The following is a 17613-nucleotide window of genomic DNA, read 5'->3' on the forward strand; positions in this document are numbered from 1 at the left end:
ATCCAGCTCCCCCTGAAGCAAAAGTCTCACTGGGAAAAGAGATCCCGGGGCACACCTGACATTTCTCCTGGTAGAGCGGCTCTGGTTGTCAGTTAGTCCGGGCAAAGCCTTATCTAAGGCAGTCCCATCTGGGGTGCCAAAAACTGTTGAGCCCCAGCTCAAGTCTGGGATCGTGCCCGATATGCAAAGGCCAATAAAGATACCAGGGGTGAAAGTATAAAGAAGGTTTATTGCTAACAATAAAAGGTGCGAGCGGAATAATTTCATGTAACAAGCACACTAGATTACTATTTCTAAGCATCTTTTATACAGGAGTTTTTGAACCTTCATAAGCATCCTTGTTTGCTGATTGGTTATAAAGGAGTGACACAAGGAGTTCTTTACTGAGCATGTCTCTATACCTGTGTTTTAGCCATGTATCTCATTTACATACATGTATGTTTCATTAGCATACTTTTTCCCCACCTAGGGGCGTGATTTTTAGTATTTTAATGAGCTCTTTAACCCAGTACCCTGGCTTCTGCTTTTGTTTTCAAGCCCCCTTTATCTGGGACTGTCTCCTCCTTACCATCGCAGATGGGCATTCGTCTCATAACATTCTCTTTTGCTTCGTCTCTGAGTAGTGGTTTCTAGGTCACTCCTTACAAAAGGACTGGAGCAATTCTACCTTCAGGCCCTGGAAAGAGGTTCCCTGAAAGAGCCCCAGAATTCTGCAGCCAGGCTGGGCCAGCCACTGAGATCTGGTGTGGAAGGTTGGCCACTGGGGACAGTTGGGGAACTGAGGAAGGGACAAACCACTGCAGAGAGACTGCAGGGATCTTACTAAGGGGGCTGGAGTTGTGAATGTGGCAGGCTCCAGGAGCTGAGCCACCTGTACATGAAAGAAGTGAACAGAACCCAGAAGTGAGCCCTGGGTCTGCTTAAAGGGGAAGTACCCGTGTTTGGGAGTTGGTGAATGGGCATAGCTCTCTGCTCTTGTAGTGGCCTCTCATGTGGGGGTCCCTGAGGGGAGACCAGCCTCAGCTAGCGAGAGTGCAGCTGATGACAAGAGGAGAGGGGGACCCCACTAGAGAAGCTCTAACCCTGAATGTCAAATAGGACCATGGGAGTGAGCAACCAGGAAAGTATACCCACCAGCCCTCCTTGAGGGTAGAAAGGGATGTCATGGGGAGGAGGTAGTGTGTGTGTTACAGGAGGCCAAGCAAGGGCACCAGCCATCATCAGATGTAGAGCCCCGGGGCTATTGTGGGAGTTCCCATTGCACCCACACCTGATTGATTATGCTTGCTTGAACTAAGGGGACTTCAAGACAACAGTAGTCAACTGAAAGACTGTTATTCTGGGTGTCTATGACAGACCTACTGGGACTGTATCATTTTTTCAAAAGAGGGGTTGTCCCTATTTTGTTTATTTTCAGTTTTGGATGCACATAAGGTTTTGTTTCCTTTGGGTGCCTTACAGTATGGGGAATAGACCTACTGTCACTCTACCAGGGGTGTCATCACCTACCTATACAAGTATATAAGTTGTTACAAAGTTAAATGGATTTATGAGCACTGAGTTCATTAGTATTATTCCCTAAGTTAATTGCTATGAATTAAACCTTAGAATACATAGCGGAGTATTATACAAATATAAATATATGTATGTATATAAATATCTGAACATAAATTCATATGTATCTATTAAGGCTGTGCAAAATGGCACCGTTCCATTTTGCCTTGCATTTCAGTGGGTCAGTTGAACAGTGTTTCATCTTGAATTTCATTTTGAGTTGAAACAGCCGTTCCATTCCATTCCATCAAAACAGAAAGGCTGTTTTGATGCTGTTTTGAGTTTTGCTGGGGAGTGGAAGTCAGCCCAGCTGACTTCCACCCATCCCATCCCCCATGCTAGATCGTGCCAGGGGCAGGTGGCAGCCCAGCTGGGCTGCTTCCTGATCCCCTGTGCTAGATTGCACCAGGGGTGGAAGGCAGCCCAGCTCGATCTGGTGCAAGCTAGTGTGGGGATTGAAAAGCAGTCCAGCCGGGCTGCTTTCCACCCCTGGTGTTATCTAGCACAGAGGACCAGGAAGCAGCCCAGCTGGGCTGCCTTCCACACCCTACTGGATCTTGTGCTGGGGATGGGAAGTCAGCCCAGCTGGACTGACTTCCCATCCCCAGCCTACGGTCAAAACGTTTCACCTTTCAAAACATTTTAAGCAGCCTTGTTTTGTTCCGAGGCTATTTCAAGGACCTTTGTTTTGTTTTGATTTTGCTGTTTCAACCTCAAAATTGGCCAAAACAGTGTCAAAATGAAATGGTTGCCAAAATTTTGCACAGCCCTAGTATCTATACATATTGTAAATACCTACCTGTTCTGTCACAGTGGTGTTACAGGAGGTATCCCCCATATTGGGATCTTGAGGATCTTTGTTAGGCCAAAGGAACCAAAAGGATGGGTCTAGCTGGTGCCCCAGGCTAGGGACAGACATTGAAAAAGCCCAAGCCTGAATTGATTAACTCTTTGCAGGTTAGTCTAAGCTGTACAACTTAAACTGATGAATAACTGGACAGACATTTTCTGTTAAATCAGGAAATGCAGCCACATGCCTGTAGTGGCTCAAGCCTGAAGCTGGGGGATGCTAAAGCATGCCTGCCAACCACTGCCAAAGGGGAGGGAAGAGAGAGACTCTCCAAGGCTCTCAACCCTCTCTGGTGGAGCTGAGGGGGCACCAGCCGGGGCTGGCACAACACACAGGATGCCAGCCAGCAACAGGGGGGAGGGGGCAGCTGCTGCCAGACTGACGAGTGGAGTTGGAGAAAAAGTCTTTTTTCTGAAGCAAGCATGTATTAAACACAGCAATTTGCAAAGCATACAGCAGGGAACTAACAACACTCTTCACCTAAGCTAAGATACAGCCCAGTAAAACACAGCACACACAACTTAGTTTAACTTAAAATGTAAACCAGGAAGACAAGAATTAGCTTAACTAATCCTGAGGGCAGAGTGTCTCCTTACAGCTAGGCATTCATAAATGCTTTGTTTAGGTATTCCCACTTTTTACACATTTTGCTTTATAATGTAAATGTAGCTCTCTGCATTATTTGGTGAAGCTGTCTGCAACTCCCCTTAACTACATCTCCAGCATGTGTGATGATTGTCAGATCTTTGCCCACACTTTCCACCTCTCAGTCTCATCCAGCAGGTCTTGGCTCTGGGCTCACAGGTGCAGGGCTTGGATCTTCACACAGGGGACTAGCTTGCCTCTCTTTCCCTGCTTCAGGACACTCTGTGGAATTAATCCCCTCCCTGCCTGGCTGCAGGCAAGCTGCAAATACTGCAACCAAACCTACGGGGGTTCCAGGGGAGAGAGAGGACAGAGAGAAGAATTAACTCCATCCCTGCCTGGCTGCAGGCAAGTCATGGAGGTGTGGCTGGGTCTGGCAAACCCCAGCTGCAGTCCCCAGGGTTTGCCAGTGGAGCAGGGAAGGGATGGTGTCACAGGCCAGCCGGGCACTGTGAGTGTATCAATTTAGTTGCAGGCTGACTGAGTGCTGCAACTGTATCAGCCACTGGACTGTTTGGTTTGAGATTGAGGAGGTGAAGTTGGGAGTGAAGCAATGACAAGTTTCACTTATAACAGTAAAAATCAATTTTACTTATAACAGGAAAAAATATAGTTTGCACATATAACAGTTAATAAAAAGGTTAAGCTAATAAGCAGACAACATAACAATAAAAGTTAAAAATTGGCAGTGACAATAAAAACAGATGGACAAATTGACAAAGAGTTCCCACTTGGTTAGCAACTTATCGATAGTCCCTCAGTGTCAGGTACATGTCAAGTTGATTCAGCAAAGTCAGGCGTCCCCGATCCACACTGTCGGAGGAAATACCGGGGAAGCTCCCTCAGTCAGGATCTGGTCTTCACTCACACTGGGAGTAAGGGATCTGGGGGCATGAGACAACAACAACCATTCTGTTCCGTCCTTCCTGCTGGTCACTTAATGTGCGTGTTCTTTTATATCCTGTTCTATGCTAATCTGTTGGCTTTAGAGCCACTCACAATCTTACCCTATAGCTGTTACCCTATGGGGTTAAAAGGTGTTAGAAATTATTATAATAGGTTACTGCCCAAGCTTGGGTTTACCCAATAAGAAATCACACCACATCACTTTGGGGTCTGAGATTAGCATTATTCCTGCCCAAGTTCAACCTACTTACAATTTTTTTAAAGATATGTTAATTATACCTTGTGGTTAGGTTTATTAATCTTACTGACCTGAAGCAAAAAATTATTAAATCAGCTAAGTCTGCAGTTTATTCTTTTAGTTCTGCTTTTAAAACTTATGCCAGTTCATGATTGATACAAATAGTTATATGTAACATTACGGTTATACTCCAGATAGACAGGAAGCATTTGCAGGAAGCAGTTTCATAAGCTCTATTTTAGCCAATATTTATTATTGGCTAAAATCAGCCAATCTTATCAGATACTCTCAAAAACCAGATTTATTTTTTGCTATAAGTTGCTCATTAACCCTTTTGGTTCTGGCCATCATGGGAGGGAGAGTGGACATAGGGAGAAATTTGCCTCAGGGGCCATGGCAGGCCAGTGTCTGGCCACACCCTTCCCCTGTTCTGGCTAGAGAGTAGAGGGAAGGGGCCAGCCCAGCTCACCAGAGCAGAGAGCAGAGCTTCGTCCAGCCCAGAAAGCATGCCAGGATGCTGGGGGAGTCTGGTTTAACTTAAACCAACAAGGGGTCTGGGACAGACATTGCATAAACTGGTTTGATCCAAATCAGTTAAGTCTAATGTTACATTCAACCAGGTTCATCTCAAACCAGTTTCAGCCATTTTCAAACTGGATTATATGCACTGAACATCTGTTCTGTTACAGGTTTAAACAAGTTTCTGATCACTTAAACTGGTTTATGAGTAATGTCTGTCCCTAGCCTCAGGGTTCCACAAATTGCCACTGGCAGCAGTTATCACCCCACAGTGGGGTGTTATGTACCTTTTGCATATTGTATAAGTGAAGTGGTACCAAATGCTGATTTACTGAATTTTAATTTTAGTGGCATGCTACAAACATCCTAGCTATGATAGACATAAAAACATTGATGCTTCCATCGCAAAGCACAAAGCCTGAAAGGAGATGTTACAAGACCATATATTAAATAATTCAAATATACTACTTATAGCTTTATTTTAAAATATTAGTAGTAGTGATTTATGTAACCAAATGTATTAGATGCTATTTGCTACAATAGATATATTTATGTTAAAATGCTTGCATGTGTTATAAAAACAAAACATCCTTGCCAGAGAAGATATTTATTTTTTTTTAAATGTAAATTGAGTTAATGCAATGACATTTATGCTATACATACTGAAATCTTACAAGCTTTAGCACCTAGTCTGGCAATTCAACCAACTGTATACCCAAGGATGACCTATTATTGAAAGAGAATTACTATGTTATTACTGATAACATGACTAATTGTAAAGGCTAGGTTTAAGATCATAGGAAAGTAGGGCTGGAAAGCACCTCATGAGCTCACCTACTCCAGATGTTACTCAGGGCAGGATCATCCCTGACTACCATCCCAGTCAAGTGTGTATCTAACCTGCCCTTAAACATTTCCAGCAATGGAGATTCCACAACTACTCTAGGTAGCCTGTTCCAATACTTAACCAACAACTTAGTTGGAAAATTCTTCGTAATCTCCAAGCTAAATTATCTCTTTTACAATTTGAGATGATTGCTTCTGGTCCTGTCCACTACAACCACAGAGATAAGTCCAGCTCCATGCCCCCTGGAATCTCATGTAGGTATTTGAAGACTGTTATCAAATATCCCTTCAGTCTTCTCTTCTCCAGCTCTAATCCTAGTTCTTTCAGCCTTTCCTCATAAGTCATGCCTCCCAGGCCCCTAATCATTTTTACTGTTCTGTGCTAGACTTTCTAAACTGTCCACATCCTTTTTGAAGAGTGGGGCTCAAAACTGGACACAGTACTCCAGGTGTGGCTTCACCATTGGCAAGTAGAGTAAGAGAATCACTTTTCTTGTTTTGCAAGAGATGCTTCTGTTCACACAGAACAAGAGCAACATTGTTGCTATATTCAATTTAAAGGCCACTGTAACCCCCAGGTCTTTGTAAGCAGTACTGAAGCCTAGCCAATCATTCCCAAGTCTGTATTTGTACATGAAATTATTCCATCTAAAGTGCAGGACTTTACACTTATCCTTGTTGAATTTCATCTTGTTTAGAACCACCTCTTCAGTTTATCCAGATCCTAGCCCTGCCCTCTAGAGCATGTGAACTCTACCCAGCATAGTATCATCTGCAAATTTGCTAAGCATGCACTCAATCCCTTTGTCCATGCCAGGGAGATGGGGTGGCAACCCTTTCAGCAGGTGTACCACAAATTAGGTCTGCACCCTCCCCCAAGTGCCACTCCAATTCCCTTTCTTCTGCCTAGTCAACCACTCTGTTTCCTGCTCCATGCTCTCTGCCAGATCTGTTGTTCTGCTTTCTGTTCCCTAATGTATCTGCTGCTGTGATTCCTGTCCCCTCCCCAAGCTGCCATGTGACACAGACAAAGGCTGCCCATACCTCTTCTGGTCCTTGTGCTGCAGGTTGATCACTCCTTATCCAAACCTTTGGAAGACATTAAAGAGTATCATACCTAGAATAGACCCTTGGGGAATTTCACTTGATATTCCTCCCAACTAGACATCAAGTCGTTGATAACTACTTATTGAGCCCAATCGAACCAGTTATGTATGCATGTTACAGTTTTTTCATCTAGTCTATATTTCCTTATCTTATTAAGGAGAATGTTGAGGGAGACTGTGTCAAAAGCCTTGTTAACATCAAGGTATGTCACATACACTGCTGTCCCTCCACCCTGCCTCCAAGAGGTATGACTTGCTTATGGTGAACTGATGCTGGCTGTTCCTGATCACCTTGTTCTCCTCTAGATGTTTCAGAATAAATGCCTTGAGGTCTTTCTGCATGTTCTTCCCAAGTATCAAGGTCAGGTTGACTGGTGTGTAATTTCTTTTACCCCCTTCTTCCTTGTCTTAAAAATGGACACTATGTTTGTCCTTTTCCAATTATCTGGGACCTCACCTGACTTCCACAAGTCCTCAAAGAGCATCAACAATGGCTCTGAAATAACCTCATCCAATTCTTTCAGTACCCTAGGTAGCACCCCATGCAGCCCTGCTGACTTGAAGCATCTAGCTTCTCTAAGTAATCCCTAATTTATGTCATCACTCTAGGCAGTTTGATCCCATCCCCATAATTGCTGCCAACTCTGCTTTTCATCCGGTAGCTGCCCCTAGTTGTGATGACTGAAGCTAAAAAAGCATTACTAGTTCATTCTTCTCTGTATCACCTGTAACTAGATTGCCTTCCACAGTCTGTAAGGGACCTGTGTTTTCTCCGGTCTTTCTCTGACTCTTGACACACCTGTAGAATACATTTCTATTGGCTTTTATGTTCTTTGCCAGCTGCATTTCAAATCATGCTTTTGCCTTCCTAATTTTCTCCATGTACCCTCATGCAATACTCTTATACTCTTCCCTAGTAATATGACCAAGTGTCCACCTTTTTGAAGATTTCCATTTTGAGTTTCAGCTCATTGAAAAGATCACTGTCCAGCCAGGCTAGTCTGTAGTTGAACTTCTCATTCTTCTGTTGCATCAGGGTGGCTTGTTCATGTGTTCTTAACACAGCCTCCTTGAAGTACAACCAGCGCTCTTGATCTCCGCTTACCTTCAGACTAGCCTCCCAGGGAATTCTGCCCACCTGAGAGGCAAGTCCTTGACAATAAACACATGATAACTGTTGCTTATTCTATTGTTAATATAATGTCACAGTAAGTTTTTTTAAACACATACTTTTTTTACAAGAAACCTAATTTTTAAGGAAGATTTAAAGAAGGTTTTCATATTTAATGCATTTTAGCCTGTAAACACCATCATCTCATTTTCCCAAGATTCCATTATATCCAAAACTGTGGAAATACACATATTTTAACTTGAATAAATACATATTTTCCCTTTAATCTATGGATGAGAACACATGTATGTTTAGAGAAAACAGTGGTGTTAAAACACCAGACTGGGAGTTGAGAGAAATGTGATCCATCTATGCTGGTTAATACATGGGACCAGGGAGGAATTTCTTTTCATTCTATTGCCATGACATGTTGGGGTGGGGGGGTGTTATTTTTTGTTGAGTTTTTTTGTCTTCTTCAGACAAGTGTTGGGATTTTGACTGGTGTGGGCCAGTACTCGTGCTGGGACTTAAACTCAGAGGTTCCTAGTTAGAGGGTCTTGCCCTCTGTCCTGGGTCAAACCAGTCACCACATTTGGGATCAGCAAGAATTTTAACCCATGGCATTGCCAGCCTTGACCATTTTCAAGGGGCCTAGGTCAAGCTGCAGAAGTGTGGCTAAGCAGAAGGCTCTAAAGCCTGTTTCTAAGTAACCATAACATGAACCTTTGCATATGTGACAACTAACTTGGTCAGCAAAGTGAAGGAAGCTATAAATATGTCTAACTAAACCAGTAATAAGATACAATTAAACAAAGCACAAAGCCTGAAAGGAGATGCTGTAAGAAAAGACCATACATTATATAATCCAAATATACTACTTATAGCTTTATCTTAAAATAGTATTAGTAGTGATTTATGTAAGCAAATGTATTAGATGCTATATAATAGATATATTTTTGTTAAGATGCTTATATGTGTTGTAAAAACAGAATATCCTTGCCAGAGAAGACTGTAAAGTAAGGCAAAGAAAAAACAAGACAGTGTTAAACAGCATTCTAAGGTGGGGAAGGAAAGGATACAAGAAACCTTCCCTTTCACTTTCCCAATGATATAAATCTCAACTAACTGACACTTTCCAAGTCCACAAAAGATGTGGTTCAGTTGAGTCCTTAAAGTTTTAGTGAAAAAAAAATTGTAATTAAACCATAGAACATTAATGAGAATACTAGCCAACTGCCCATCAAGAATGATGGTGGGGAGCGGGCGGGGATGAAGCCCTGTGCCCACCCCTGCACCTGGGCCTGCTTCCCTGCTTCCCCCTGCTGCTTACAATCTGCTCCCATACCCTGCTTCCCCTTTCCCGTTGGGTGGGGGGGAGGGGAGGAGTGAGCTTGGGCCTGACACAGGGGAGGGGGTGAGGGAGGAGTGGGCCCAAGGGTGAGAAAAAGCTGGCCCACTGTGGTGGCTGTGGGATGGAGCAGCAGGGCCAGGCCAATGCAGTGGTGGTGGGGGGAAAGAAGGAGTAGGCTTGAGGCTGATGCAGGGGAGGGTAGTGGGGGAAGAGTGGGCCCAGGCCCGAGAAGGGGAGGAAGCCCGCTCCTCCCCTCCCCACACTGTTGCTGCTGCAGCCCGGGCCTGCTGCTCCCTCCCCCACTTCCACAGCTTCTCCACTCTCCCTCAGGCCCGGTACTCCCCCACACCCTCTGCCGGCCCAGGCCCTGAGTAGGCTTGAGGCTGATGCAGGGGAGGGTAGTGGGGGAAGAGTGGGCCCAGGCCCGAGAAGGGGAGGAAGCCCGCTCCTCCCCTCCCCACACTGTTGCTGCTGCAGCCCGGGCCTGCTGCTCCCTCCCCCACTTCCACAGCTTCTCCACTCTCCCTCAGGCCCGGTACTCCCCCACACCCTCTGCCGGCCCAGGCCCTGTCCTCCCCTCTTCCCACTGCTGCCACATTAGCCCAGGTCTGCTTCTGCCCTGCCCCACCACGGTGAGCCCACTTCTCCCCTCACTCCCCTGTGCCGGGTCTGGGCCAGCTCCTCCACTTCCCCCCTACCACTTGGGGTCTGGGGCTGCTCACTCATTCCTGGGGGAGGGCAAGAGTGCAGGCAGGCCTGCTCCTCTCTTCCCTGCCACTGTGGCTGGCCTGAGCCCATTTCCCCTACATGCCAGGTATAGGGCCACTCACCCCCTGCTGCTTGGGGTCCAGGCCCACCCACACTGCATCCAGCCCCAACCCTACTTCTCATCCAGTGCCACCCCCCCTGCTACCCCTTCCCCTCCCCACTGCACTGCATCCAAGCCCATTTTTCCCACCTTTTGACCCCACCACCACCTCAGGTGGGTGGTGGGGAGGGAGAGGCCAGTGCCACTGGCCTCACCCCCCCACCCCTTCCTTGCACCATTCCCTTTGTTGCCACCACCTCAGGGCTGCTTTGGGGCTGGGTCGCCATCATGGGGGGCACACACAGGGACAAAGCCCTGCATCCGGCTCTGCCCCTGCTTCTCCTCCCCTCACCATTACCACCTGCTGCTTTGTGGCCAACCCGCTCTCCACCCTCCTCTGTCACCTGGGGGAAGGGCGAGGCCAGCACAGCTGGCCTCTCCTCCCCATCCCATGTCCCCATTGTCATGGCAGTGCTCTACTGTGCCATGTCCTGTCACAACACTCTTGGAGCACTCTGATTGGCTGTTTCATTCAGCCAGAGTGTGAACAAAGTGTTATGGACAGACAAACAGAAAGCCAGACTAACTAAGGCTTTTATAATATTACAATTTAGAAGAAGCCATCTATAAATATGGGGTATAGGCTGGGGGGAAATTTGGAGAATTCAGAAAATTCAAGAAGCCTTGTTGCCACCCTCCTCCCACCTCTGGAGTCTCCCCAGCCAGTGCAGGTGTGAATATATGTTGTGTTGGTTATGGGTAGCCAAATATACTTTGGACTCTTTTCCTTGGATCTCTCAAGCCTTTGTCTACCTGCTTTACCTGTGACAGGTTAGGGTACTTTTGGTGTTTAGGTTATATAGCTTGCTATTACACAGCAGAGTTTATTGTGTAGTTTAAGGAATAGTTTAGCCAGATTTGAATGGGGCGGTTTGGGTAAGGATTATCTTACTTCAAGCAGGGGATTGGATTAGATGACCTCTGGAGGTCCCTTTCAATCCTACTTTTTGATGAGTCTCTGATTCTTAATTTTGTTAAGCAATCCTTATGTGAACTTGAACAAATTGTTTGACCTAGTCCTTGTTCAGTTTTCTGCATATACAAGTGCTTTGAAATCTTCAGATAACACATCCTAACCAAAATAACTTACATTAAACATTGTCAGTTCCTCCTTAACTGTAAAGTAAATAAGATTACTTTATTATTTGTCCCCTTTCATAAACCTCTTGAAATATTCAATACAGAATATCACAACGTTTAAGATGTTGTTGAAAGCCTTGTGTAAGGCAACTACCATGTTTTTCAAGGGTGACCCCTTCTGCAAAATAAGAGTTACATTGCGTTATTTTTAAATCTTCATATGGACCTCAGTGTTTCTGTTTAATATTATCCTGCCTGTGTGCCAAAACTTAAGTCAAATGAAATTGTAAAGGATAAAGAGAAACAAGATTTGTTTGGTAATATCTTTAAATGGACCAACTATATTTTTGCAGATGTTATACAAGTTTTGGGGGATAAAGTACCTTTCTTTGAGGCATTTTCTTAGGGAAAAGGAAGCAGGAATTGAAATAATGGAAAAAAAGAAGCCTCTTAAAGGGAACGATGTGGGGAACCTATTAACTGTGAAGTTCCCATGCTTTGCTTCCACCAAGCAGACATAATTTACATTACCCCAAACCAATAGTTGAAGATGAAACGGGTTTCTTAGAGGTCTTGTGCACAGGAAGTTCGTCGAGTGAATGTGTTGTCAGCATTCTAACAGACAGAAAAAATAAAGTAAGGAACTCATAAGCAAGAGAAAAAAAATTTGCAGGGGGCATGTACACACGTGCCCCCTGTCCTCCAGGTGGGAAAGTCTGTGCGGGAAGGGATGCGGGGGAGGGAGTGAGACTGGGATCGGGAGGGAGTGGACCAAGCCAGGCTCAGGATCAGGATTGGGGCCGGGGCCCACTGCACCCTGGTGGCTGCCTCTTACCCCATGCGTGGAGTCATTGTCCAGTGCTGGCTTTCCCTGCACCAATGAATCCACTGCCCCCAGTCCTGCACTGGCCCCAGGCCTGTACCACCCAGGGTGGGGGCAGAGTGGGGCCAGCCTTAGCTATGCCACTGAGCTGGAGAGGATGGAGCCCCTGGGACCCCCACACCCGCCCTGCCCCAAGTCGTCATTGTTCTGCTGCTGCTGCTGTGGCAGGCTGGGTCATTTTTTCAGGTGTTTTGTCTCCTACTACAAGCACAAGAGATCCTCTGTATTAGGAAGTCTTAATCTGAGAAAATACAAAATAAAAATAGCAAAATGCAAACAATATTTGAGGAATTGGGCATAGCGCCATAAGCAGCACTAGAAAATATTATTTGGGGAGTAGTGGGCGGTGTGGAGCACACCCCCTTGATCCTGCCCCTCCCTCCCTCCCTCCCTCTCACATGGCTGTTCCGGGGCTAGTGCGTGTTGGTGCTGTGTGCACGGTGGCAGAGGAGCGTGCAGCAGGGCCGCAGAAGGGGCACTGTGGCAGTGGTGGTGCTGGAGCTGCTGTTGCTGGCCGAGTTTGGGGGTTAAACCCTGTTAGCCCCAGCCTTCTGCCACCTATGTATAGCACACAGTCTTAATTCATCCAGCTGGGTGTGAGCTAGAAACTCAATCCTTGCCCATTTCAGCCACACTAGCAAACCTGAATTAATCCAGGGGTCATCAAGTTAATGTTAGGTCAGAGTAGGTCAGTGTAGGATCAGAGATAGACCTATTTACCATCTGTATTAGTGTCAAGCAGGGCTGCATCATGCCCCAACCTTTTTTCCCATCTATCTTGATGTGATTTTGAGTCATATTTTACTGCCTTCCTCCCAGAATTGGAGTTGAGTATCTGTGACTGCCTTCCTCCCAGAATTGGAGTTGAGTACTGAATGGACAGTTAGTTTTCAACCTGCAGCACCTTCACAGCAAAACAAAAATTACCAAGACTGGCAGCACTGGCCTTCAGTACATTGACAACTGTGTTATCCTCCTGTACATTGAGACTGATCTTCAGTCCATCCTGGACCTTTTTCAGGTGCCTATCACAGCCTTGATAAGGGACGCTCCCTTACCAAGATGTTCCATCATGCTGCCCCAGAACAAGCTTCCCTCCCTCCCCTACCAAAAAACGCCAACTTACCATTGGTGGAGAACCACTGGAAAACATTGAACATTTCCCATGCCTTGGCAGTCACCTCTCCCATTCAGTCAGTCTTAAGGTTGAAATTACTATGCCAGCATATCCTTCAGAAAGCTACCTTGCTGTGTGTTTGCTGACCCAGGTCTGCAGATGGAAACTAAGATCCTGGTCTACAATCCCCATGCTCTGCTACGGGTGTGAGACATGGGTGACATATCAAAGCCATCTTTAGTGTCTGGATTCATTCCATCAGTGTTGCCTCAGGAATATCATTTGCATTAGATGGGAAGACCACTGCACCAATGCTAGCATTCTCTGTGCAGCTAACATAACCAGCATTGAGGCAAAGATCATGAAACCTCAACTCCACTTGGCTGGCCACTGTGTGTGGATGGCTGACACCCATCTCTCAAAGCAAGTCGTCTTTTCTCAATTTAGTCATGGTAAGAGGACCCACAGAGGACAGAAGAACAGTGTTCCCTCTAAGCTACGTGGCATGAGGGGCCATGCAGATGTGCTCAAGCTGTGTTGCCACGTGCGATTGCGCAGCTGCGCACACTGTGCAGCTTAGAGGGAACACTGCAGAAGAAGTGTTACAAGGGCACCCTGAAAGCATACCATAAAAAGGTGGCATCAACTCTACAAATTGGGAAGTGCTGGCTGGTAACAGGTCTCAGTGGCGCTGCACCATACATCAAGCTACAGCCCACTTTGAAGAGAACCATCTTGCTCAGGAATCCGAGAAATGGCAGAGGAGGAAGGAAAGTACACAACATACTGGCCAACAGTTGTGATGACTCAGCTCTAAACAAAACAGCAGAAAAAGCTATAGAGAAATGTGCTGAAGTGAAATGTTCATATATAAATGAAGTCTCCCCAGACATAGATTTTTTTCCTTTCTCTCAAAGGAGGAGGGAAATTTTCCATTCCTTTAAGCCATGTAAGCTTCCAGGCTTACATATACTGTCCCCAGCCAGTTAAGGCATTTGGGGGGTGGGGGTAGGGGGTATTAAATTCAACCCTGAAGTTAATACAATTATATCAGTAGCATAACTGGTCCACAGACCACTGCAAAGATAGCCTAATAACCAAGATCTGCAGTGCCCAGCATTAGATTGGACATCAGAAAAAAACATCTTCCATGTTAGAACAGTGAGGCAGTGGAACAGACTGCCCAGGGAAGTTGTGGAGTCTCCTTCAATGCAGAGTTTCCAAAAGAGAAAGGGATTAACATTGATCAGGGATGATCTAGTATTAGAGCATGTTGTAAAGGGCAATATGTGCAGAAGTCCCCCCACACTGATCTGCTTGGAGATAATGATGAAAAGACTCATAAAGAGTTCCAAAACTGGCTTAGTTACAAATAAAGATTAAAGGAGATTGTATCAGTTCATAGAAATAATAGGATGACAGAGAAGGGAGTTTGGGGTCTCCATTTAGGGTCTGTGGTGTATGGGGTTGTTTGTTCCCAGGTTGTAGGGCAGAGTGGAGAGTATTTGGTTTCTCCCATGCTTCTGGCTGGTTGCCACATGGGGTCAGGAAGGAGTTTTTTTCTCATCCTATTACAACAGGTATCGGAGGGGAGGTTACATTCTTCAGAAGGACTAGGTGTTGGCTGCAGTCATGGCTAACAACTTTGACTAAGATTTAAAAACTACTCACCCTTGCTTCTGTGCTCAGGGGGTAAGATCAATCATCACATTTGGGATCAGGCAAGAAATTTACCCTGCAGTCCATGTGATAAGGACTGTGGGGTTTTTTGTCTTCTGTTGAACTCTTGAATGTTTTTTAACAAACTGCTTCTGTCCTTACAGTGACAAGACATTGATGATGCCTTTGCCCCCTGCTGTACTTGTGATTAAGGTGTTCTTAGTGTTTTGTTGCAACGTGCCTGGTAGTTGTGTGACTGGGTTGTTTCTGTAGTTTTATAGGATAGTTTAGATAGAGATGGTCCTACCTAGAGTAGGGGGTTGGACTAGATGACCTCTTAAGCTCCCTTCCAGTCTTACTTTTTTATAGTTCTATCGTTCTATAGTTACTCTTTTTTCAGTCTGATGTAGATATTAAGTATTTTTCTTCTTTTCACCCTTCCCTTTCATATATTTTTATATAATTTCTATATATAACTCCTAGCAAAGATACTCCAGAAAACACTCTGTCAAAGTATCCAGGCAATCACTATTCAGGTATCAAATCATTATGGACACTCTTTATATTTCTCAGTGAGCCAGCAGCAGTACGAAATCCTTTGCACCTCTTCTAACATAAGTAGTGGTGGTGATAGAGGACTGTGATGGTGACTGAGCAGCCACTACAGTGGAGGTTGCCATGAAAAATCCATCACTGACTGGGGAGAAACAAAATGAAAAATATTTTGTCTCAGTAAGTAATTTAAACTAAAATTATCTTTTCAAATGACAACTAGAAATGTACTACTTCATAATATGAAAGCTGCTGTTGCTGGTATTATGAAGAGATAACTGTAATTTGGAACAATAGTAGCCATAGGCATATGTAGCACAATCCAAAACCATCCCTTCAAATCAGGTACTAGTTTCTCTATATGCATTTTAATGGCACATGAGTTACAGATGTCTATAACATCTATAGAAGTCTGTTTCTTCATTAACTATTAATAGCAGATAGAGGAACAGAAGCCAGAATTTATCAGATAATGCAGTTCATTGAAATGTTAAAGCAAAGGCTTTTTATGTGAAGAAAATCTTTCATGAAAAGCTTTGTCCATCTTAAAAGAGAGATCACAAAGCAGCTGAGACATGTGATGGTGACCATTAAAGAGTGGGAGGCTGAATGTGAAGTGAAGTGCTGTTTGTGAAGTGCCGCTTCTCCAGTCTCAGGAGAGCTGCTGCCAAGCACACTCGAGAAAGAAATCTGAAACCAGACATCTGTATGTGCATTGCATCCACCATGTTTGCTCTGAGGAGAGAGAACCATATGAAGCAAGACAGCAAAGGTGAAATCCAGCAAGACATTCTACTTTATTGCCATGGCAACCCCACCCTGATGAAAAGTAGAAAAACAATAAAACATCTTTAGGAAAATAAAAATCAGTGCTATCTACCAAGGGAATTGAGGAAGATGCACTTTAAGGAAGAGCTTGACATTTCCACCATTGGTGACTTCTTGAAACAAAGGTATGGCTGCAAATTTTTTAGGCTACACAGTCAGAACATATTGTACTTAATCAATTATTTAGTCTGTTTAGCAGCTGAATTTTGAATCATAAGTGAAAACTGTAGTTACAGATTAGAATCTTTAGTGCCACTGTGCCAGGTTAGAATATTACTATTGAAATTGCCCTTGATGGCTTTTGATGGCTGCTATCGTTTTGCACTTCAGTCGCATTTCCTCATTTAAACTTTCCTCTGTGTGCGTGTGTGTGTGTGTGTGTGTGTAACATTCACATAATTATACATATTATATAAAATATATATAGGCTAATATACCTATCTATATTGTAGCCATGTATGGTGCAAGTTAGCCTAGATTCATTCCCAGTGGATGAAAAAGGTCTTTGGGGAAGGACACTACTGTGCAAGGAAGCAGCTATAACATCCCTTACCCTGTGATAGCAGTAGGGGTCTATTACATGACAAAAGAGTGCTCAGTGCTACTTGAGTGGGGGGCATTTTTAGGGCACATGGCAGAGACTCATGCTATGCAGTTTGTCTGCAAAGCTCTGGGGGCAGTTTAAGCTGCTCTATGCGAAAGGCTTCTGAAAGGTGGCAGCAGCGGCAGTCACAATACATACTGGCCTTTTTTGATTTGAAGCCTCCTTCTACTTTAGGGGAGTTACTAACATGGGAACATTATATATATATCCCCAACTTCAGCCAGTCAGATACAGCATATTGGGTTTGCCAAACATATTTCTTTAATTTTAATCTATTATTAGCACCATGTTTGGAGACTGATTTGCATGGGCAATGGGTATTCTAATTTTGTATAGTAATGAGAAAAGCAATAAGGCTGTAGCTTACCAAAGGGTACATTTTAACTAAGCATTTCTACTGCTGCTGCTGCTAATTTTTTTTTTTTACTGAAGATATTTGATGTGGCTTCTATTACTAGTAGCTGGAATATTACAGTGGCATCTACAGGTCCAATTTAAAACCAGGGCAACATTATGTTAGGCCCTATAAGTATTTAATGAAAATCAGCCCTTGCCCCAAAGAGTTTTCCACCTAAATAGACAAAGGAGAGGAGAAAAGACATTATTATCATCCATACTTTTATACATGAGGAACAGAGGCACAGAAAGGTTAAGAAACTTGATTGAAGTTAGACAAGGACTCTGTTACAGAGGGAGAACAGATATCTCTTCACTTCAAGTGTTTTAAACATAATATTCTTCTTCCTCTCCAAAATAAATGGGGAATACTATACATTTAATCAGAAATATATTTTAAATACAGTCTGTAGGCAAACCTGTGGGTGGGAGTTAACTGATAGGAATAAACATTTTTATTAGAACCGTGGAAATTTAATCCTTGGCAACAGAAAATATAA

General features: G+C 44.3%; 1 protein-coding gene across 1 annotated transcript in view; it reads right to left on the reverse strand.

Annotated features, from left to right (window-relative positions):
- LOC106722684 overlaps positions 1-2392 on the reverse strand; it is a gene marked incomplete at its 3' end in the record, with an annotated part of 9777 nt that extends 7385 nt beyond the window's left edge. The window contains exon 1 of the mRNA XM_014523945.2: positions 2354-2392. Within this exon, the coding sequence (XP_014379431.2) occupies positions 2354-2392 (39 nt within the window). The remainder of the gene's footprint in view (positions 1-2353) is intronic.
- Positions 2393-17613: the final 15221 nt, after the last annotated feature.

The sequence above is a fragment of the Alligator sinensis genome, unplaced genomic scaffold (genome assembly GCF_000455745.1).
Source record: "Alligator sinensis unplaced genomic scaffold, ASM45574v1 scaffold329_1, whole genome shotgun sequence".
Lineage (NCBI taxonomy): Eukaryota > Metazoa > Chordata > Crocodylia > Alligatoridae > Alligator > Alligator sinensis.